Source organism: Capricornis sumatraensis, chromosome 14 (genome assembly GCF_032405125.1).
Source record: "Capricornis sumatraensis isolate serow.1 chromosome 14, serow.2, whole genome shotgun sequence".
Classification (NCBI taxonomy): Eukaryota; Metazoa; Chordata; class Mammalia; order Artiodactyla; family Bovidae; genus Capricornis; species Capricornis sumatraensis.
The window spans coordinates 76821313-76843758 of record NC_091082.1 but is presented as its reverse complement, the minus strand read 5'-3'; the positions used below and the strand labels follow the sequence as shown (position 1 = coordinate 76843758).

The window sequence follows — 22446 nt, the reverse complement described above, 5'->3', positions numbered from 1 at the left end:
TGGCGAATGTTGTTTTTCCATTGACTCAACATCTCGCCTCTGGTGGTAAGCCAGCAGGGAAAGTTGGAGCGGGGGAGGGAGGAGGAGAATGGGAGAGAGTGAGGCCAAAGGCAGAGGAGAGCAGGACGGTGAGCCATGCTTCCAAACAAGCTGGACACCTGTTCTGGAAAGACAGTGACCAAGCCTAAACTTCTTGCTTCCTCTTGATTTGGATCAGCTTTTGTTCCCTGCATGTCTGTGATTGGCCTTGATGCCCCCTGCCCACAACACTGCCACTTTTGATTCAACATGGAAACCACCAGGAGGAATTCCTAGCTTCCTTCTACCAATTTAACTGCCTTATCTGAAGGAGAGAAAGAATATGAGAGCTACTGGTGTGTATTAAAGGGGTAAAAGAAATTCCAGGAACAAGATGGGAGGGAAGCAAGAGAATGAGACAGGAAAACGAGAAGGGGTAAGTGAGAGAGGAAAAGGTACGGATGTGAAAGGCAAAAAGGAGAGAGGAAAAGCACAAAGCCAAAAAGAAGAAAGAAAAGAAAAGGAGAAAGAAGAAAGATTGCAGACAAATGCAAATTGAAATGAGATGTTTTCCCCAGGAGCTCCGTTTCTCAAGAACCAGGACAGACAGCGGGTTGAGGATGGAGGGCCGCGTGTTCCCTTTGGGGGCTTCTCTGGGCAAGACAAGGTCAAGGGGCATCCTCAGAACCAAACGTTGATTAGAGCCAGCTAAATGTTTTGACTTGAAGGAGACATGAAGGATTAAAAAGCAAAATAGAGCAGCGTGGGTAAGAAAGAAACAGGAAAAGAAAGAAAATTGAAAAAAGAAACAAAACTCATGGGAGACACAAAGGGAATGATAGAAAACACTTCTGAATCAGCTAGTCATCTACTAACAAGCTGCAAAGATTTCCAATGACAAGTTGTCACATTAGTTTAGTGAAACTGAAGCAGTACTTATCCCCTTTCCTGTGCTTAATCTCTCCCTGCGTGCCACAAAAACATGCTACCACGTTTAATAGGATTAGTTTCGTTCACTTTCTCCCCCAACCCCTTTTATTTTTTACAATTCTATTTTCAGCAATACAGGGATCCTTGAATTCGATTTCCTGCGGTGCACAGCAAAACCCGGCATGCATGGATTTTACCCTTTAAAGACTTTATCTGAATCTGAAAAATGTAATTTGACTATTTTGGATGCCCCCCCTCCCCCGCCCCAACCCCAGTGAATTACTCTCCCCTCCTAGAAATCTTCATAGCTTGGAGGGTGAGAGAGGGAGTATTGATGGTAAAAGGGTCGAGACAGACCTGGGCTGTGAAAAACAGCTGCCCAAGCCCCACCCTTGCAGAGGTTGTGTGCCCTGGAGGCAGACAAACATGGGTTCTGATTCTGATGGCTATTTATTGGCTTTGTGGCCTTGAACAGGTGGTGAAACCCTCCCCGCCTCTGTAACTCTCTTTACTCATCCATACCATCCAGTGGGGATAATTCTTATCAGGGCTGTGGGGAGCACTACATCTAATGTATTTGTTTCTTCACTGCTATGATTCACTTTTTCTCATATTTTATTATGCTCCTTCAATCAGTATGTCTTACAATCGATTGTGCATTTAAGGTCATTATGTTTTCCTTTTCTCCCAAAGGGCATCTTTAAATGGATGGTGTGTCTTATAGTCTATGGCATTTGAGAAAGAAGAAAATGGAAGTGCTGGGCATAGAGCATCTGGCACAGTTCTGATGCCGGAAGTGCTCAGTAGATGCTAGAATTTTCTATCACTGCTCATCACTATGCCTACGCCCCTCCCTCTCATATTCTCCGAAAGACCACTTTGGAATATGGAGAGAGGGGGGTGTTGACACTTCTGCCCCACGCAGCTTTCCTTTAGATTCCTGCTCTTAATTGAGGTTTCAGAAACCTGACTAGATCCAGCACATCCTCACTGTCCATCCGTGTTGGGAAAGAACCAAAAATTCTCTAGTCCACTCGCTCTCTCAACAGGGTCACCAACTGCCATGCTCAGCCGTGTCTTGCAAACAGTAATTATCTGTCCAATGATTCCATCTTCTCTGAGCCTACTTTGATTTCTGCAGCCCCTCCTGCCTGGTTCCCCCCCAGGCACCACCCCAGAAGACTGGCATTAAGACAAAGGGGTGAACGCACCAACTCCAAGAGGGAAAAGGATGGGGCCTCCTCCTCAGGGACCTGGGGTTGTCAGAGAGCCACCCTGGGCCTAGGATGAGGATGGAGGGAGATGAAGCTGGGAGGAAGGAGGAAGCTACTGCCTGGGGCAGGGTGCTGTAGGGACCCTGCAGTCTGAGCAGGGCTAAGGGAGCCCTGGGTAATGGGGGAGGCATGGCGAGACCCCTCCCAATCAGGCACGTCCCACCACTGCGGAGCCTGGCTGCCTGCTCCTGTCAAGTGGTGGCCAACAGGCGGGCTCTAAAGTCTTCCTGCCAACAGGGATCAGAGGGTATCCCAGAGCCTCCCAGAGCCTGGCCAGACTGGCGAAGAGGTACAGGTCCCTCCACCCCTAATACCCGCCCCCCTCAGCCTGGAGCAGGGTCGAATTTAGCCTCCAGCCTCGCCTTCCCTCCCATCTAAACCACACTTCATATCCCTTATGCCCCACGGGAGCCTCCTTGCCCACCCCCCCAACCTCCTGCACCCCTGTGCTCCCTAGTTACCTGCTCTGGTCCATACCCATCTCCTCCTCCCCCCTCCCCTGAACTCCACTCCCTAGTCCCTACCTCCACAAGCTACCCCCTGCCCCCAACCAGGTACCTTCTGTAGGACACCTACTTCCCCCACTCACCCTCACCCATGATCTCCCCTCACCTCTACCCAGCACCTACTCATACTCCCTTTCTGACCTCATTCTCCTACCCCCTGACATAGGCCCCCCTCTCCAAATCTTCCTGTCTCCACTGCTGCCCCCGCTCTCCCTGCCCCACCAACAAGTGTGGGCAAAAGTACTCCTTCCACCAGGACCACCACCAGGAGGGCGCTTGGGAGTAAGAAACTCAAAGATACCTGTCTCCCTACAGCCTGGCTCCAGGTGTGTGTTTCTCTGTACCTGTTGAGGGCCTCTGTTTTGTCTGCTAGAGTCATAGACATATCCCTCTCACCCCTAGGAGCCAGACAGCAGGAATCTTCCACACTGGCCTGAAGATCCACGGACGCTGGGAGGACAGGCATCTAGGGGTCATGCTTTCACTGTCCATCATTCAGAGGGCACTCTCAGCTCCTGGGCTCATTCACTAAGGGCTGGGCCCATGCGTGCCCTAAATTGGAAAAATCTCTTCGGTAACCCCTCTCCAAGAATACACAGGGATTACTAATCTCAAGCCTTCTGAGGATACCAGCAAAGCATCCTCCTTGGGACGTTAAGTAGCCACTTACGGCTATGTCCACTTCTAAAATCCACTTCTTGGTCTGTTCTCTGCTGGTTCCATTCCTCTGACTTTCTTCCCCTCTCATCGGTGTAGAGTCCCAGCCAGCCAGGGTCCCTTCCCACCAACCTTACTTTCCCTTCTCACAGCTGCCTCTGGCTGAGCTCTCCCTTAATTACTTTGGGGCGTGCTCCTATTCATTGGGCCAAACCTAATTTTATGAAGGGTTGTATCGTACATGACATAAATTTGGGGGAGCTGTTCATTCACACATGTAAACAGATGATGTCCATTTGATTCACACTTATGATAGATGAAGTCCATTCGTTTCAGTTTTACCTAAAACCTTTTTTTGCCTTCTTGCTTTTCCCTCCTTGAATAGAAATATTTGTCCTGCGGTTTTGTCGGGAGTAGGTGGCTTCTGTAGGAACGGTTTGGCATTTATAAAAGAGGGAAGAAAGGATGGAAGGGAGAAAGCAAGCAAGCAAGGATTTCAGATTGATAAATGGTTGCCCGTGGGCCTGATGGATAATTCTAAGTTCAAGAACACAGGGCCTAACTTCTGCTTTCAAACATGCCCCAATTCTAGTTTTCATGGCCTAAGAAATGAAAGGTGAGCATATGAAGCATCCAAAGCAGCAACTATGCATGAGCTAAAACATGCGGACATTGAATGAGAGTCCTGTTAGCTTCACCACAATATTGCGGGGGGAGCAGAGGTGTCTATGACAGGAGGAGGACAGGCCAGTGCAAGTGTGATGAACACACATTTGTAAATCGAACAGTTTCTATTTTTATTGAGCACCAGTCATATGCTGAACAATATTACTCATGTAAAGCTCTCTACAATTGGGAGTTGGATAATATCCCCACTTAACAGATAAAAAGAACTGAGGCTCAGATAGAGTGACACACCCACGGTCACAGAGTCAGCAACTCACTAAGCAGTTACTGGAAGCACAGTATGACCCCTGGATTCCCACGTCCTCCTGCTGACTGCCTAGTTGGGGTGGCCCAGAAATCTTTATTTTTGAAAAGCTCCCTTGGCGATTCTTGATAACAGCCCTGTCTTGGGAACCACTGCTCCACATCAAACCAGCCCACTCTCCCTGTCACCAGCCTTGCCTCTGAGCAGCCTTCTCTACGTCGGATAAAACATTTAAAACATATTTAAATAGCAATTTTGAAAAACTATGCAGCATATGGATTTTCCTTTTGATCTCAAAATGATGACAAACAGACACTTAGATACTTCATAAAAGAAATATTACTAGAAAAATTATAGAAATCTGGCTTTCAACTTTGTCTTGCTCTAATTTAAACAAAATGCAACTTTCCAGAGTCACTCACGCTCCCCCCCACCAAATAAATCCAAACTGAGACCTTCCTTCTCTTTTTCCCTCTGTGCGCCTGGCCTACACCTATTTATTTCTAACTAGCTGGCGTCCAGATTAAAAGCCTCCTAAAATGGGCAGTAGGGATGACTTAAGTCCTACCATCAAAGCCCCTTGAAAAGAGCATCTTCTCCGAAATTCACACCCTTGTCTGAAAACGGTCCTAAGGAAAGCCAAATGAAAAAATAAAGGGGGTGGGCAGAAGGGGAGGTCTCAAGCCCTCCAAGCGTCCCCGCCCCTATCTGGGTCCCCAATGGTGGCCCCCACCTTCCAGGCTGAGCTATCCCACTGGCTGCGGGAACCCCGCCGCCTAGATCCCGCAGCAACAGGCGGGCGGCGGGGGCTATCTCCCGGCAGCGCCGGCCGAGCGGCGTCGGACGTTCCCGGCTCCGCGCCGCGCGCCGGGAGCAGGTGGCTGCCCTCCGCGCCCGCTGGGCGCCCAGCTCTGGCCCGCGGAGCCGGGCGGCGGCCCCGGGGAAAGGGCAGGGCCGCGGGGTCCAGGCGGGGCGACCCGCACCCCCACGGGGCAAGCGGGCGGGAGGGGGCGCGCCCTCCGCCCGCTGCGCGGCGCCACGGCCGCCGCTATTCGCGCGCGTCGTCTCCCGACCGGAGAGGCCGCGACACCTAGCGCGGGGCCGGGGCGAGGAAGGAAGGGCCGGGAGGGAGGAGGAGACCCGGAGGAAGATACTGACTCGGAGGCCCCGCTCCCGCCTCGGGGCTGCAGAGGAGACTCCCAGCCTTCCCACCCGACCCGAAACTTTTCCGACACATGCAGGCGTGTTCCTCGCGGGTTTGGGCGGCCCCGAGTCGCCATCGGGAAGGAGGCTCGTCAAACAAATCTGTCCCCGGGCACGCACGCGGAGGTACTGAGACACACGGGGTCGGGGAGGGGACGACCGGGCCTCCGGGGAGGTGCTGTGGGCGTGCAGGCAAGCGGGCGCTACCTCCCGAAAGGGGTTCCCCACGTGCGAGACCCAGTGTTTAAAATCCTGCCAAAGCTCGAAAGTACGGTGGTGCCCAGAGGCTCTGCGTAACTTTGCCCACTGCGCCCCCGCGTGCAGAGGCGTACACACACACACACACACACACACACGCACACACACACACCCTCACGCCACCCCACTCTCCCTGGCTGCGGCCCGAGCCTGCTCTAGTATTTCAGGGACACGGGAAGAGATGCTAATCCGCGCCAAAGAGGGAGGGGTGTAAATGGCGTGAATCCCACTCCTCAGCACCCCCAGATTCGGAGCGAGATCGCCCAGTTCTCTTCGAAAGCGTCCCCTTCACTTCCCTCTGCCCTTGGCTTCTTCTCTACCGTGGAATGAAGAAGATAAAGCCCAAGAGGATCGATGCGTGGTTCCCTCCCCGCCCCCCCCCCCCGCCCCCCCGCCTAAAATCACAACCTCTCCAAATCCTAACCCTCAAAGAGCCCGGTGGGGTTGAAAAAAGGCAAGTTATTCCGGAGGGAGGTCGGGGGTGGGGCAACAGCACCCCTCCGAAGACACGCGCGCGCGGCCTGGCGGGCGCCTTTTTGGGCTCAGCGCGCCCGGGCGGAGTGGCTGGATTATGTAAGTAACAGCCCTCCATGTGCTCACCACCATCTGTTAATATCTTGATATTGGAAAGTTCGGTGCCTGAGGCAAAGCCAGGGTTGGCGTCGCAGAGCTCTCAGCCTACTCCTTTCTACTCTGGGGCAGGGATCGTACCTCCATTTGATTGTTTTCGCCCACTTCCATCAAATCAAGTAGTAGTGTGCCCCTTCGATCACTGACAACCAAGCCCCCCTCCCCAGGGCGTGTGTTTGTGGGGGAAGAGTGATTTTCTTCGAAGTCGCTATTGTAAGGAATCCTTTCAATGGATTTGTTTATGACAGTTTTAGGCTCCTTGAAGCTTTGTACTGGGCCCTGATTTGGGGGTGGGGGGTTTATTATTTTTTTTAAAAAATTACTTTTTCTGCCAGCACCCCGACCCCAAATTTTTGTAAGAGTTATAGTTCAACTTCTTTGGAATGAATCGCTTCTGTTTACTTTGAAAGCTGTTGGTTAAACAAGCATCGCTCTGGAGGCTTCTAAGCAGTGGGGTTCCCAGGAGAGAAACCTTGCAGCTGCTACTTGCTACTGATCTCCTGGCATTTCACTCCCCCCCCCACCCCCCCCCCCACCAATTCAGAACAAATCCACGTTGGTCTTGGCCCCACACTGGGCATAGGGATTGAGAGAAAGAGCAGGAATATGGCAGGCAGGCAGGCAGTCCGCCTCTAGACAGCCTGCAGCAGGCCGGCCTGCACCCTAGAGTTGGTTTTTATTTCTTTTTCTTCCTCTCTTCAGGGTGGTGGTGGTAGTGGGTTGTGGGTGGCGTTAGGTGTATATCCAGGTTGGATCTTCAGCATCCTTCTCCTGAAATAAACATCCATGTTTGTCTCTCAGCTGGATCTGGTTGCAATTCCCGGAATTGGTTTGTTTAGGACCTGCTAACGATTGTTTGTAAGGTTTTAAAATTACTGATATGCACTCTTCTCTCCTACCCCCACCTACTGGCTTTAAGAAAGAACCGGAGGGGTAAAATACACCGAAGAAATATCAAGCAGAAGTGTGTTTAACCCAGAACCAGATGCGTAAGTGATAAGTGAAAGAGTTTGACTAAGAACGCACAGATCACCCTTCTGATAAATCAGTAAATGTAGACTGCCTGGATGAGGTTTGTTGGAAGACCCGTCAGAACTTGGGTTAACTTTTAAGTTACTGGGGTTGTGTTGGCAGTAGGGCAGAGAAAGGGACTGACCCTAAACTTGCCCGATGGTTTCAGAGATGGAGCCTGTATCTAGGCGACTTCTCGTCTCCGGGCTGACTGATCGCTTCTCGCCTATCAGAAAACAAACCGCGAGTAGCCGGAGATAGGGAGCTTGGGCCTCACGCCTTGATCCAGGGCGGCCTGAGACACGGGAGAACGCCGAAGTTCTGGCTGAGAGGTTGCCAGGAGCCTGGCCTGTATGTCACCCAGACTTTAGAAGACAGTTCTGGCCTCAGCATACGCAGCTCGCCTAGCTGGGCTGCGGACCGAGCTCGCTGGTCCAGCGTCGCGCGCGCTCCTATTTCACTCCACAAGCCGCTCTGGTGCCCCCAGTGCGGGCTGCGAACCACCGCGGCAGACCCGGCGAGCCGCGAGCCTCCGCCGCCGAGGCTGCGGGGTGGAGGAGCTTTCTTGTTTGCCAGGCGGGGTACCCCGACCTCGACTCGGGCCTGCCTTCCCCCGGGAGAGATAAAGGACTTACTAGGGCTCGCAGGAAACTTTTCCCACCGCCAGTTCCCGGGCGTAGTGTGTGCAAAACGTGCACCCGGGCGCTAGGTGCAATTGACATAAACTTGTGGGCTAAAGTTCAAGCCGTTTCCTTCCCGAGTCTGAACCTTTTCTCCCGCTCAGCTTCCTTTCTTCCCCCCTTCCTCTCCTCTCCTCCTTCCCTGCTCTCCTCCCTTTTAAATGTCAAACTGAGCAGATGGTTTTAAGGTGTGGAGGGCATGTGTCCTTTACTTCTGCCCGTGTATTTGTGGGCTGGCGCGATCAGGTACACACTGGGCTACTTAAGGAAGATACTACTTGGACGAAAAAGAAGAAAGGAAGTAGCGCGGATCCATTCACAGAACCCACATTTCTCCGCTCAGTACACCCGCTTACCTCGAAAGGACCCAACCAAAAGAAACACTATTCCATCCTGTATCTAATGGGCATGTGGCTAGATTATTTCCGTGCCCAGTCTAAATTGTCACATCTCGATAGAACACTTGATGCAGTGGCCGATCATTGGAAGTGTGAGTCGTGTGTCTGCCAGCCTCTGTGTTGTTTCCATAATGGGTGGGGGGAGTGCCTGGAGGCAGCGAGAAGGGAGACATGAAGGCGGGGATGCTCAAGCAAGTCTGTTTTTTTTTCTTTCTTTCTTTTCTGATCCCCAACACCTAACCCAGCCGGCTTAATTTTTTCCCCCTTCTTCTTTTCAATGTTTGAATCCCGTGCCAAAAGTTTCCTACAGGGTATGGACTGGAACATACTATTGTCACTATTCTTATTCAAAGATTAGACTTCTTCACAGTTTGATGAATTTGAGGCTGAAATTGTCCCAAGAAAAGTGTGCATGTATGTGTGTGTTGCGGAAGGTGGTGGTGGTAGTTGGCCAGTGCACTTGTAACACACTTCACAAACACTCTGTTGTCACGATGCAACACGATTCAACCTTTGATCTGGTTAAATTCGAGGGACACACGAAAAATACTTGTCCCCATCCTACCAAAAAAAAAAAAGTGTCTTATCGATTGGGTGTGAATGTTTCTGCTTCACAGCCCTTGCAAGTCCCAGCTTTTATAGGACCTTGAAGTCATAAACGCGGTTGTCTTATTAAAAGCCCGTTTACTGTGCCCGGTCCTCGCTGCGGCTGGAATCTTGCGCTTTAGCATTAGCAACTTTCAAATCCCAAGCAGCTCTTCAAGAACCACATGATCTAAAGAAATCTCGCTGGTTATTTTTCGACCAAGAAATGTCAAAACAAAGTGAATTTTCTGTGGCTTGACGCAGAAGCCCGAAATTTAAGCGCTTGAAATTTCTTACCTAGGAAACTTTAAAGTTTGTTACCCAGGCGTCAAAACGGTGTAAATCCTACATGAAACCTCTCTCTAATCATTCTGGGGTGAGTGAGTTACTGAGCGGTAATCGGTTGGTAGTAATGTTTGTAACATCCCCCCGCCTCCAATGGTTGCTGTACCTACAATCCAGATAAGGTTGTTAGAGGTAACCAAGGACAAATCTTCTTCTTCCTAACAATTCTGAAGGGAGATTAACTGGGATTCAGCCAATACTGATCTTCTCATATCTGATGCAGCGGAGCCGACGCCAAACCTCTGGCACCTATTATTTTAATCCCAAACCTACCTGTACTGTCCACATCTCCTTTCAAAGAAAGCCACGGTGACATGTATTCCTGATAGCTACGATCATTTAAAAAGTGGAATGATTTGAGGGTCCCCGCTCTCTCCTCGTAGACCATCCCAGCCCCCTTTAAACCCCCACTTTTTCTCGAGAACACTTTTTTTATGCCTTCCTCCACCTCCCGTTCGAGGAGCGCTCACTCGCTCGGCCGCTCGGCGAACTCGATCAGCAGTATCTGAGAAATGAAGGGGAGGGAAAAAAAAAAAAAAAGGACCTGCGTCCTGGAAGAGCGAGTGTGAGCCGAGCGGCTCTCAGCACAGCGTCCGCAGACCGCTCGCTCCGGCCGCGGGCGCAGCGAGCCGGTCGCCCCGAAGCAGCGGCAGTCGGGCGCGGGTGCGCTGGGGAGGGGGGGCGGGGATGGAGGCAGGGGAGGGGAGCGTGGGGCCCCTCTCCCCTCCTCTCCTCCCAGCCCCTCACCCCCACCCCTTTTATATATTTTTTTTTCTCCTCCCAAGTTCTCTTGCCTCGCTATCCCCCCTTGAATCCGAAGGCGCCTCGCGATTGGGTGCTGGGGCCGGGTACGTCAGTCAGACTGTGACGTGCAGTCTTCCTGTTTCCTTCAGCTGTGTCTTAAAGTAAATCTTGTTGTGGAGCGGAGCCCTCAGCCGAGGGAGCGCTCGGAAATAATACACCATTGCAGCCGGGGGAAGCAGAGCGGCGCAAAAGAGCTCTCGCCGGGTCCGCCCGCTCCCTCTCCGCTTCGCTCCTGTCCTCTCCTCTCTCCCCGCTTCTCCCTTCTCACCTCTCGCCGCCTCTGCTGCGCTCTCTCCGCTCCTCTTCCCACCCTCCCCCTGCCCACCCTCTCCTCTCTCCCGTCTCCTTCGCCCCGCCGGCCCGCTCGCGCGTGCCCGCACGGACTCACCGTCCCTTGTCCAATTATCATATTCATCACCCGCAAGATCTCTCCCGGTGCGTGTGCGCGCGCGTGTCCTCCTCTCTCCGACTGCCCCCCCCCCCAAAGGCTCGGTGGGTCCCACTGCTCTCTGCACCGCGTAAGTATCTTCTCCCCCGCTTCGCGAGTCCCCTCCCCTTTTCCAGAATCACTTGTACCGGCTTGTTCTTGAATGAGAAGACCAGAAAAAGAGACTCCCATTACTCAGACCCGTGTATACATCTACCCCCCCCCCCCCCATCCCCGGGAGAAAAGGGTGTTCTTTAGATGAATCATAATTTAAGGGGGAAAAAAAAAATTAGCGTCTAAACAGTTTCTAAGCAGGAGCCTCAGTGGAACTCAGCGCTCCGCTCCTCCCAGTTCCTAAGAGTAAGTGATCCGCTTGGCTTTTTATTTCTTGCTCTTTGCTGCTGGTGGCTGGGGGGGCGGGGGGGGGTGTTGGCGATGTGTGTGTGTGTGTGTGGAGGGGGAGAAGGCTGCTAGTGCTGGACTTGTCGCTGATCTTCTCACCTTTTGTGTACTGTTTCGGGGGCGGGGTGGGGGGGACGCGGTGAGGAGGCGTTCGCTTCCTTTCCTTCTTTCTCTGGCCCTCTCTTCTCCGGAGAGAGGACCGCGAGGGGGACCGGGTCGCTTTTTGTTCGTCTGAATCCCCCGGGTCTCCTCCCCAGCCTCATCCTTCCCATCTCGCCCGGAGGAAAACTCCTGGGCTAGTCCCCACGTCCTCTCTCTTTGTCTTGTTTATTATAGCTGCCTTTCTTCCAGGCTCTTCCAATTTGCTTGTCATTTGCATACCTTTCACTTCTCCTTTTTAACCCCAGCAGAGGGCCAGGGAGTAGGGAGGAAGGGAGAGGGAGGAGGCGGAGGGGGTGGGGTGGGTGGGGGGGCGCTCGGCTACTTGCCTCTCAAAACGCTGTCGAAGCCGAAATGTTGAGATCGGGGTTGGAGCAGTGGAGAGATGGTCCCGGGCCACGAGCGCGGCGCCCCTCTCCTGAGCTCCCAGGACCCAGGGCTAAGTCAAGTTCAGTAGGGTAAGGTGGCACTGGAAGCCTCGGGTTGCGGGGGGCGGGGGGGGTTCCCGTGGTAGGAGGGGGTGCTGGGGCGCGAGCGCCGCGGAAGGATGGAAGGATCGCGGTCCGGGTGGGGGTAGGGGATGTTCTTGTCCAACGGATCTGCTCGCAGTCAACGCCGGCGGCCGGTTCGGTTGGGCTGCTTCCATCTGATCTTGGTTCGTCTGGGTGGTACCTACAATTTTGCCCCACTTCGGAGCACTGGAGAGGGAGGAATGGAGAGGTGAGCGTGATTGCTCCTGGGAAGAAAAGTCCGGAGGAGGGGGGAGCGGCGCGGGAAGAGCGGCTATCTTGCCTGAACAGACAAGGAGAGAGGGGGCGACCAGGGCAAGCTGGGAGGTGGGGAGACATTCCCCAAAGCCCCCAGTTTGGCAAGTTGTTGGTTCTTCGGGTGTGCCCGCCACTTACTCCTCCGGCTAAAACTCAACGTAGGTGGAGAGTGTGGATTGGAGGGGCAGGGGGTGGGGGGCGCGGGAGGGAAGTTAAAGGGGGAGTAGTTTTGGAGGGAGACTCACAGGTCTCCCGCCACTTTTTCAGCTTTTTTTTTTTTTTTTTCGGAAGTTGAGAGTTCTCCTGGCAGGCTGAGAAGAACAACCGGGAGGAGGGGTTGATCGACAGTCTTAAATAGCCCAAGGAGGCAGGTTGGAGTGTGAAACTGCTGTTCTTGGCAATCCAGAACCCACTCCGCCTGGGGGAAGGCTGAGAACTCACCTGCTTGTTTTTATTTTTCCAAGAAGGTCTAGTTGTCTCCTTGAGCTTATGAAAACAGTGCAAGCACAGGGTGGCCTTCTCTCAAAGTCAAGGCTAGAAGTCTCTTCTCTTCCTCTCTCCCCACCCCACCCTCTCTCCCATCTATAACCTCCCTTACCAAAAGGAAAAAAAAAAAAAAGTACTTTCCTAGACTACGTAGGCAGAGGTCTATTAGCCCGAGGGCTGTGCATGGGCAGGGCCTGACAGGTGTGTTGTGTCAAGAAAGACAGGTGCAAATTTCCTCTGTGTCTGTATGTGTCTGTACCGTTCCAGACCACGGTGCCGTGCTCCAGGGTTGTAGAGGTTTATGAATTTATGGTTGCCCTGGTTAATAGGATTGTCCGGGCTAATGGGAACTAGGCTGTTGTTATGTTTTGAGCCCTGCCATGTGAGTCCTTTGGTTGGGGGTGGGGGACAAGTTGGTATGTGTTTGTTTATTTTTCTTAAGGATGTTGGCAGGCTGCTAGGGAGGCTGTGTCTCAGGCTCCTGTCTGCCAGGCAGCTGAAATTACCCCCCACTTCAGGCAGCAGGTGGAGGGACATTGACTTTCTCTTTGCTTCCCTCTGGTTTACGCCTGTCTCCCAGGTCTGTGGGGGTGTTGCGGGGGAGTGATGAGAGCTTTCTTGTGTGTGTGTGTGTGTGTGTGTGTGTGTGTGTGTGATTTGGACATCCATGGGTAGTATGTGTAACTGCCAAGAATACCAAAGTCAGTTTGAAAGTGTTACTGTTGTTAATGCTTATCTTTTTAGCGTGCTTTCTCCCTGCCCAGAAAGAATAGGTATGTGCATAAACTCTTTCAAGTCGTATGTTAAATACTCTCATAAAGTAGAATGAGCCTGTCATTGTACCAGACATGTGCCAGATGTCCTAGTTAGTACTTTGATGGAGAAGGAAAATCTCAAGTATGTGAGAGGTAACTGTGCTTTTCTGTTTGATGCAAGACGCAGGCAGTCCGCTCTCTGAAGAGTTTCTTGCAAGAAGTTCTGAGCATTTTCAAAATTAAATGGGCTGTGGGTGGTGATGAAGAAAAAGGGGAGTAATTTGGTTAACCTGTCCACGTGCTACACCGTGGACCTGTTTCTGCAATGGTAAAACAGATGAAGGTAAGGACTGTGGCTTCGTGTGTGAAGGAGGCTATTGAAAATTCAGTGTAGGCACTATATCTGGATTCTCAACATCTGATCTTTTGTTTATTTATTTATTATCTTCCAAACAGGCTGCTTCTTGAGTTGCATAGAATTAGATTAGCTGGTGAATGGTTTTTGCTGGTTGGTTTGGTTGCTTAGTGGATGATCATTGTTTCATGAAAATGAGAGAGTGTATGTCATTTATTCTTTCACCTTAAACATCCAAGTTCCTCCTAATACTTTTCTTGGATGCTTTTGCAGTTCTTTCATAATTAATATGTCATCTATGGATATGTTCATTTGCTTTATTTTTGTTAAGTATTTTCTGTGCTGGACATGTATTGATATTTTTATGTGTCCATTATGCAGAATTCTATTTAGTTTAATCACCACCGTGTGGGAAAACTGTGATGCATACGTAACATGCATCTTTGTTCTCACTTTATTCATTCCCTAACATCTTTCTCCTGTAAGTAGCACTTACAATCTTAAAACATAACCTAGCTGCCAGGCATGCTCTTTATTAATTCAAAGTGAAATAGGCCTTTTTTCATGAATTTCTTATAGGTATTGTTTGCATTTGCAACTGTTAAGATAAGGAATGGTAAGGTTCAAGATTAATAAAAGCTTATAAAATGTTAGTAATTTAATAATAGAAAGATGGATTGTGCCTGATATGTTATGATTGGATTCTAATTAAGTATCCATATATATTGTAAAAGACATATACATAAGAAATTTCTAAAACCTATTGCCTGGTGTATTCTAGAGCTTCAAAGGACAGAGTATTTCAGTTCTCTTCGGAAAGAAAAGAAATTGTTTCTTCTTGAAGTTATTTCTCACTCCCTTTTGTTTACTAATCTGGTGAATTATTACTTTTTAAATAAGTAGAAATGAATATTTTAGGTATGTTCCAGAAAATTGCTGTTTTCATCTTGCAGGTGAAAAATATATGGAATTTTTGATACAATGGAGAAATTTTAAATGAAATGGTTCTGATTTGAGAACTCTATGATAGGAAAATTTAGAATCTGTTATAAGCTTTTGGCAATACAATCTTAATTAATTTAAGTATTAACTAATATCAAGTGGATTATTCATAGTAAACACCAAAGGCTTTCTTAACCTTATAGCAGGAACATCTCCAAGGAGAAAGTTGCTAATTAGCAGAAATGAACTCTTAAATACAGTGAAGGGGACAGCTTGGTAAGGGGCCTGGGCGGGGGTGGGGGCAGCGGAGTCCCTAAATCTAGTCATCTGATTTTCCCCCTTGAATTACTGATTTCCAGATGGATTCACAGTGTTCTTTGTTGGTGTTATTCCACTTGAAATTTCATAAGAGACTTGACCCAAGTAGATCAGAGGCCCACTTAAAGGTGGTTTTCTAAAAGAAGTAAAAGCATAGGCTTGAGCAATTTCTTCAAATCATTTTATCAGTCAAGACTGATAATCTATATAATCCAAGCAGGAAACCACGCCAACCATACCTTCTTCCCCGTCTCATGAAAGATTTACCTGAACTATTTGAATAAAAACCATAGGGAACACATCTTTGTCCAGAATCCAGACTCCAGATAGAGCCATAAAGGTTGCACCCCCTTCCCCAAATAACTTTTCTCCCCCCAAACTTTAAACTTTTAATTTTGTATGGGGGTATAGCCTGTTAACAGTGTTTGGTAGGTTCAGGTGAACGGCGAAGGGACTCACCCACACACAAACTTAGAGCAGAGCACTTCACCACTTTCTACTTCACACTGCAGTGTTCCTTTGAAATCCTCCCCTGAAAATTCTTTTCTACTGACATTATCATCAGCTTCCTTAGGATTCTCTTTGTAAAGTTATCTGACATTCTTCAGATAATTCAGATTTTAATGAAGAATGTTGTGGAGTCCTTAAAATCTGACTTGATTATACTTGGATGTTTGTTCCTATCTTTTCTCTGGGAAGAATCTGCTAATGTTAGATACTCCTCGTATAGAAATTATTAAAGCATTTGTGTAGTTAGATGCCAAGTGGTACGACCCAATATTTAATAATAAAATATTCTATGTAGATTTTCATATTAATTAAAGGAATATGTGTATCGATCGATAATACATTTGGGTTCAAATTCTGTATCAGTATTTTTCTGCATACTTGCTGCTATTGATGTTCACCAGTGCTGATCAGATTTCCCATTGCCAGGTTAAACTCAAGATTAAAATTAAATATAATAACAATCAATAATAATTGTAGTTGAAACATATGGCTTAATACACATATTAAGAAATAAAGGAATTTAAAAAAATCTTTAATGGGCAGGTTGACATCACTGATAAATTCATTCCATAGCATTCTCTAAATTCTGAACTGGGAAGTCATGGAAGCATTTTTGAAAGCATTTTCGGGTGATTTAATTTATATTATAGTCATTTAACAAGGCATTTTCTTGTGTGGTAAAATATTCATATATACTGTTTATGAAATATGATGCTGATACAGTAGTCAACCAGTTATTTTATTTCATCTCTCCTATAGCCTCCATGGGTTATAATTCCAGTGTGTATGACTCCTATACCTTCATTTTTGAATTCAGCTCAAAGCTATATGAAGAGATTTATTTATTCACGCCTATTAATATAATGCCTTGTCTTGCTGGATTATATCATTTTTCCTAGTTTTCCCATTTGTTTTGTCCTGATTATTATGTCTCAGCTGTACATTTTACAATAAGACCTAAAAGTATATAATTTCCCTTAGCCCTAAACAGAAACAAATTATTATTTGATCTAAGAATGCTGACCAGTTGAAAGAGAACTGCAAAAATCAGTTTCGTTTGGGGAATTTTAAAGAAGCTACAGGATATTTTCTTCTTATAACACCCAACTATCATGTTTAATTAACACGCATTCACCACTGAAGATGAGCGTATCATTTCTTTCCACCTTAGAAAGAGCACAGCCCTCCTCTTGGCTCACGCGTGAGGTGGGGATGCAGCTGTTGATACCTATGCTAGAGGAGAGGAAGTGCAGTTGACACAGAGGTGGAGGCAGCTGGGAAAGGAAGGATGGCTGTGGGTGACCTTGTGTTCATCTCTTACACCAGCGTGTTGTGTCTGAGCCTCTCTTGCAGAGATGCTTTTCCTATAACAAGGATGGGTAGGAGGAAAATCCAGATAGGATGTTAGGAGGAACAGGGGAAGCAAATACTGCAGAAAGTTTATTCAACATTTTGATTGGAAACCTGTGTGCTTTTCAGGTGCTATTAAGGAGAAAATGATTTGTACACAAAAAGACAAGAGGTAAAATTTTTAAAGAATGGCAATGAACTCTCTTTTTGAAAAGCTGATATATACACACAGAGTCCTCCTTGCAAAAACACCCCCCTCAATATGTGAGTCTTTCTGAGCTTTAAAATAATTCATCTTTTTTCTTGTTTGTCTCAGTTTCCCCCCTTTTCTCTCACTTGATAGCTGTACCTGATTTATCAGATCTAACATGTTAGTGAACTATTTGCCATTGGATTCTTGTATTCCTGAAGCCAATTTCATTTATTAATGTGTGAGGGGTCACAATCATCTTGAATTCAATTTTGAACTCTAATGCTGAAGTTATCAAGATCTGATTACATTCCAAGTTCAGGAAATTTCATCCTGAGGCACACAAAAACTATTTTACCCTCAAGCATCCAAAAAACACATAAAGAAGCATCATGTTGCTTTCTTGACACTCTGAACCAGGTTTTATTTAAAGGTTGCATCTTCGTAGGAAAACTGGGAACAAGGGTTGCAGATGACATCTTTGTCACTTAAAAAAAAAATACACACTGCCATCTAAGCACTGAGCATTTTCTTGATTTTTACAGGTTATTTCATGCTGAAATTATGCCTATTTGCATGGATAGTCATTCTTTAAAACTAGCCACAGATGCAGCCTAGTGAGCACGTAGATGTTTTTACAGGTGAACCGAAAGAGATGGGAGCTCTTCCAAACACTCTGCACGCTGCCTTTGGCAATAGACCCTGTTATTGTGAAGATGTGCTCTGTTAAGCAAACGTGAAGTTTAATATTAGATAAACCCCGTGTGAAAAAAATTTTTTTTTCATTTTCTTCTTAAAACGTCCATTGTAAGCAAGGAGATGTGACATCTTAACGTTTAGACAGAATTTGGGGTTAGCCATCACTGGTTAACACCACAAAATATGTCAAGTGCCTTTTGTAAAATGCAAGGAAGGACACTCTCTTTTTATATTGTGTTCCCAAGAAACAATGGAAGTTCATATGCAGAGACAGTATTTCCCTTTCTCACATAGTTAATTGATGTTATCTTCCTCCTTCTTTATGTATCTCCTTTCAGTCTTTTTTTTTCTGTCTTTTTTTTTAAATGTTTTAATTTGGCATAAGAAATAAGATTCATAAATGGTGTATGTTAAAGAGTTTCTTCAGGAATTTGAAGTATTGTTTTGGCAGATTATAGAAAAATAAAACTAGTACTGATGATGTATTTATCCCTGCCTAACTCAATTTATTGTTTCACATATGGATTTCTAAAATGTGATAATGTCCTTCTTTTGCACTGAGTCCAACTTTAAAATTTAAGTCATCAAAAAGACAAGATGAAAATTTATAAATGTTCTCATACTTACATTAAAATCCAGCAACAGATACCATCTTCAGATGTGATTTTTAGTATTAAAAAAAGCGCATATCTGTGCTAAATAAGCAGACTTGTAAAATGAGTATTTGTGCATTTATTTCCATGTTAAATTGACCATTTGTGTTGGAAAGATGCTGATGGGAGTGTTCTCTTCCCCATTTCACATATGACAAAAATATTTTAAAATTCAGTAATAAAGGATGTATGTGAAATATTTGCATTTTTTAGACTCGTTTCCCCTTAATAGCATTAAAGCCACAATAATTCTATTGCAGAAATGGAATTTTTCATTCAGATTTCATGCATCCTCAAAATTTAACCTTATTTCTTAAGTATGGACCACTTTTATCTGCTTTTGTAATATGAATCTCAGTGCCCAAAATTTAATCAATTGGTTGTCAGAGGCTGTGTTCTTATAATCTACTGTTTCTTCTGAAGATAAACAGTATCATTTTAGGCATTTGTGAAAGAGAATCATATTACTGGTGCTTAAGCAGTTTTTGCTTTTTTTTTTTTTTTTAATCTTAATCCATCTTAAACCAGTGGAGCAGAAATATTTAAAAATGTTTCATTTCAAGCAGAGTGCATAATAAATTGCAATAATTGTAATGTGCCATAAATCCCAGAGCCTATGCATTTTGCATTTGATTCAGGATTGAGGTCAGGAAATTTGGAGAAATTTAAAGAAAATGATTCATCAGTCCTTTTGTTCTGTTGGCCAGGGTCCCGGGATTCTTGAGCTGTGCCCAGCTGACGAGCTTTTGAAGATGGCACAATAACTGTCCAGTGATGCCTGACCATGACAGCACAGCCCTCTTAAGCCGGCAAACCAAGAGGAGAAGAGTTGACATTGGAGTGAAAAGGACGGTAGGGACAGCATCTGCATTTTTCGCTAAGGCAAGAGCCACGTTTTTTAGTGCCATGAATCCCCAAGGTTCCGAGCAGGATGTTGAGTATTCAGTGGTGCAGCATGCAGATGGGGAGAAGTCAAACGTACTCCGCAAGCTGCTGAAGAGGGCGAACTCGTATGAAGATGCCATGATGCCTTTTCCAGGAGCAACCATAATTTCCCAGCTGTTGAAAAATAACATGAACAAAAATGGTGGCACGGAGCCCAGTTTCCAAGCCAGCGGTCTCTCTAGTACAGGCTCCGAAGTACATCAGGAGGATATATGCAGCAACTCTTCAAGAGACAGCCCCCCAGAGTGTCTTTCCCCTTTTGGCAGGCCTACTATGAGCCAGTTTGATATGGATCGCTTATGTGATGAGCACCTGAGAGCAAAGCGCGCCCGGGTTGAGAATATAATCCGGGGTATGAGCCATTCCCCCAGTGTGGCATTACGGGGCAATGAAAATGAAAGAGAGATGGCCCCGCAGTCTGTGAGTCCCCGAGAAAGTTACCGAGAAAACAAACGCAAGCAGAAGCTGCCCCAGCAGCAGCAGCAGAGTTTCCAGCAGCTGGTTTCAGCCCGCAAAGAACAGAAGCGAGAGGAGCGCCGACAGCTGAAGCAGCAGCTGGAGGACATGCAGAAACAGCTGCGCCAGCTGCAGGAAAAGTTCTACCAAATCTATGACAGCACCGATTCTGAAAATGATGAAGATGGTAACCTGTCTGAAGACAGCATGCGCTCCGAGATCCTGGAGGCCAGGGCCCAGGACTCGGTGGGGAGGTCAGACAATGAGATGTGCGAGCTGGACCCGGGGCAGTTCATCGACCGAGCCCGGGCCCTGATCCGGGAGCAGGAAATGGCCGAAAACAAGCCCAAGCGAGAAGGCAGCCACAAAGACCGAGACCCCGGGCCCAACTCCCTGCAGCCTGAAGGCAAACACTTGGCCGAGACCTTGAAACAGGAACTGAACACTGCCATGTCGCAGGTGGTGGACACGGTGGTCAAAGTCTTCTCGGCCAAACCCTCCCGCCAAGTTCCTCAGGTCTTCCCACCGCTGCAGATCCCCCAGGCCAGGTTTGCAGTCAACGGGGAGAACCACAACTTCCACACCGCCAACCAGCGCCTGCAGTGCTTTGGCGATGTCATCATTCCGAATCCCCTGGACACCTTCGGCAACGTGCAGATGCCGGGTTCCACAGACCAGACGGAAGCCCTGCCCCTGGTGGTCCGCAAAAACTCCTCGGACCAGTCTGCCTCCGGCCCCCCCGCCGGCGGCCACCACCAGCCCCTGCACCAGTCGCCCCTGTCGGCCACCGCGGGCTTCACCACGTCCACCTTCCGCCACCCCTTCCCACTCCCCTTGATGGCCTACCCGTTTCAGAGTCCAATAGGTGCTCCCACCGGCTCCTTCTCGGGGAAAGACCGAGCCTCTCCTGAATCCTTAGACTTAACTAGGGAGACCACGAGTCTGAGGACCAAGATGTCGTCCCACCACCTGAGCCACCACCCCTGTTCACCAGCACACCCACCCAGCACCGCGGAAGGGCTCTCCTTGTCTCTCATCAAATCTGAGTGTGGTGATCTTCAAGACATGTCTGAGATCTCACCGTATTCGGGAAGTGCAATATCCTTTCATGTGCACCCGACCCCCACCCCACCCCAAGGAGAAAACAAACCGAAACCAAAAAGTCTTCCCCCAAGGTCAGGTTTACCCACGGTTTTAGAGTCGTGTAGATTCCTGTCTTCTCCAGTCTGCCCTCTTATTCGGAGTCATAGTCTTTTTTTCAACACGTGCCTGGCACTTCTGGTTGCACAAAAGCTTTACAGGAAACCAACATCCCTGCAACTTTCACAAGTTGCTGATTGCCCCCAAGCCCTCCTGTTTCATCTGTGCTTTTGCAGCAGTGTTTTTTTCTGCTGTTTCTTCCCGTATTATCTTCTTATTCTTTTTCTCCCCCAAGAGTATTTTCAGAGGATGGGAGAGCGGGAAATCTCAGTGTAATATTGCACTCATCAGATTTTAACATAGTTTCATAGTGGAGTAAAGTCAGTTTTGAGATCCCCAAGATTCTGTAAGAAGAATTCTCCCTTTAGCCATCTAGAAGGCTCCTGGTCCGATTAAAGAAGGCCTGATTAAATCTTATGAGGAACACTTTGCTGGTGGGAGGCTGCAGTGGGAGAAGGATGGATGTGGATGGGGAGTTAGATGCTCTCCTTATTCTTTAAGGGGGATTTTTTTTTTAAGGAAATATACAGGTACTAATTTATGCAGACGACATCCGTCTCTCTCGTTCACCCAAGGTCTGTTCTTCGGGTCTGGTGCAGCTGCCTCTATGCATGATTAACCTCTGTTCAGCCATACACAGAAATCTTTTGTCCTAACATACACAAAGCAAATTATTTTGGAAAGCAAGAGAGCACAATTAAATATAAAACTCAGCTGTATTCAACTTTAAAAATGCCTCTTTTTAGGTCTCTTTTATATTTTGAACCTGACTTTTGAAATGCCAGTTACATTTTTTCATTAGACCTGTCCTGAACTCTAGTTATTTTTAACTCATGATTTTTTTTTTTTTCCTCTATAAATTGGTCCTTTCAGTAAATTTTTTAAAAATCGTGTGGTTGTTGATGTTTTGGGGGAGTAGAATAGTAGCATTTGGGGGCAAGTAGAGGCATGTTTCTTTTATAAGAGATTGTCAGATGGATATAAAATTTAGCTATTAAGTTGGCTGTTGCTAACATGAGGGTTTTGAGCAATCGTCTTGATGACTAGAGATTGGCATTTTTATATCTAAGCCCACTCCAGAGGCTGCCATGTAAGGGCAAAGTCCCAGCTGTGGTAGAAATGTGTTTTTCTTGATATGAAGGTCATCTTTCCAGCCAACTCAGGATAGCAGTGAAGATTTCTGATAAGGTGAATGTGTGATACATATGAGACCCACTTGGGCAGTTAAGCACAGAGTCTCTTTTTGTAGAGAGGAAGAGGATAATATCTGGAGGGAAAGATGTGAGGACTTAAGATGTAAATAGATGAGTCTTGGTTTGGTTGCTGATTTACAAATCTAGCTTTCAGAGATCTGAGGTTGAATCCACCAGTCTTGAATCAAAGCTGTGCCAGGCACCATGTCATACACATCATAAGCAGGCAACCAACATTGGTCAAATTGGAATATAGCTGTTGGTGATGAGAAAGGCAAGGAACAAAGACACAGGCTTTGATTTTTTTTTTTTTTTTTTTTTCCGCTTTGCAGGAGAGTATCTTCTGGGGCTCATACCAGGCTCATGTCCAGGGCGAGACCCCATTGCTCCTCGGAGATCTCTTACTTCA

At 47.5% G+C, this 22446-nt stretch overlaps 1 protein-coding gene across 1 annotated transcript in view; it reads left to right on the top strand.

The window, feature by feature from the left end:
- The first annotated feature begins 11829 nt into the window (after positions 1-11829).
- The window catches only part of PROX1 (prospero homeobox 1), a 53882-nt gene continuing 43265 nt past the window's right edge, over positions 11830-22446 (top strand). The window contains exons 1-2 of the mRNA XM_068985935.1: positions 11830-11938; positions 18951-20742. Of these exons, the coding sequence (XP_068842036.1) occupies positions 19018-20742 (1725 nt within the window). The 5' untranslated portion in view covers positions 11830-11938; positions 18951-19017. The remainder of the gene's footprint in view (positions 11939-18950; positions 20743-22446) is intronic.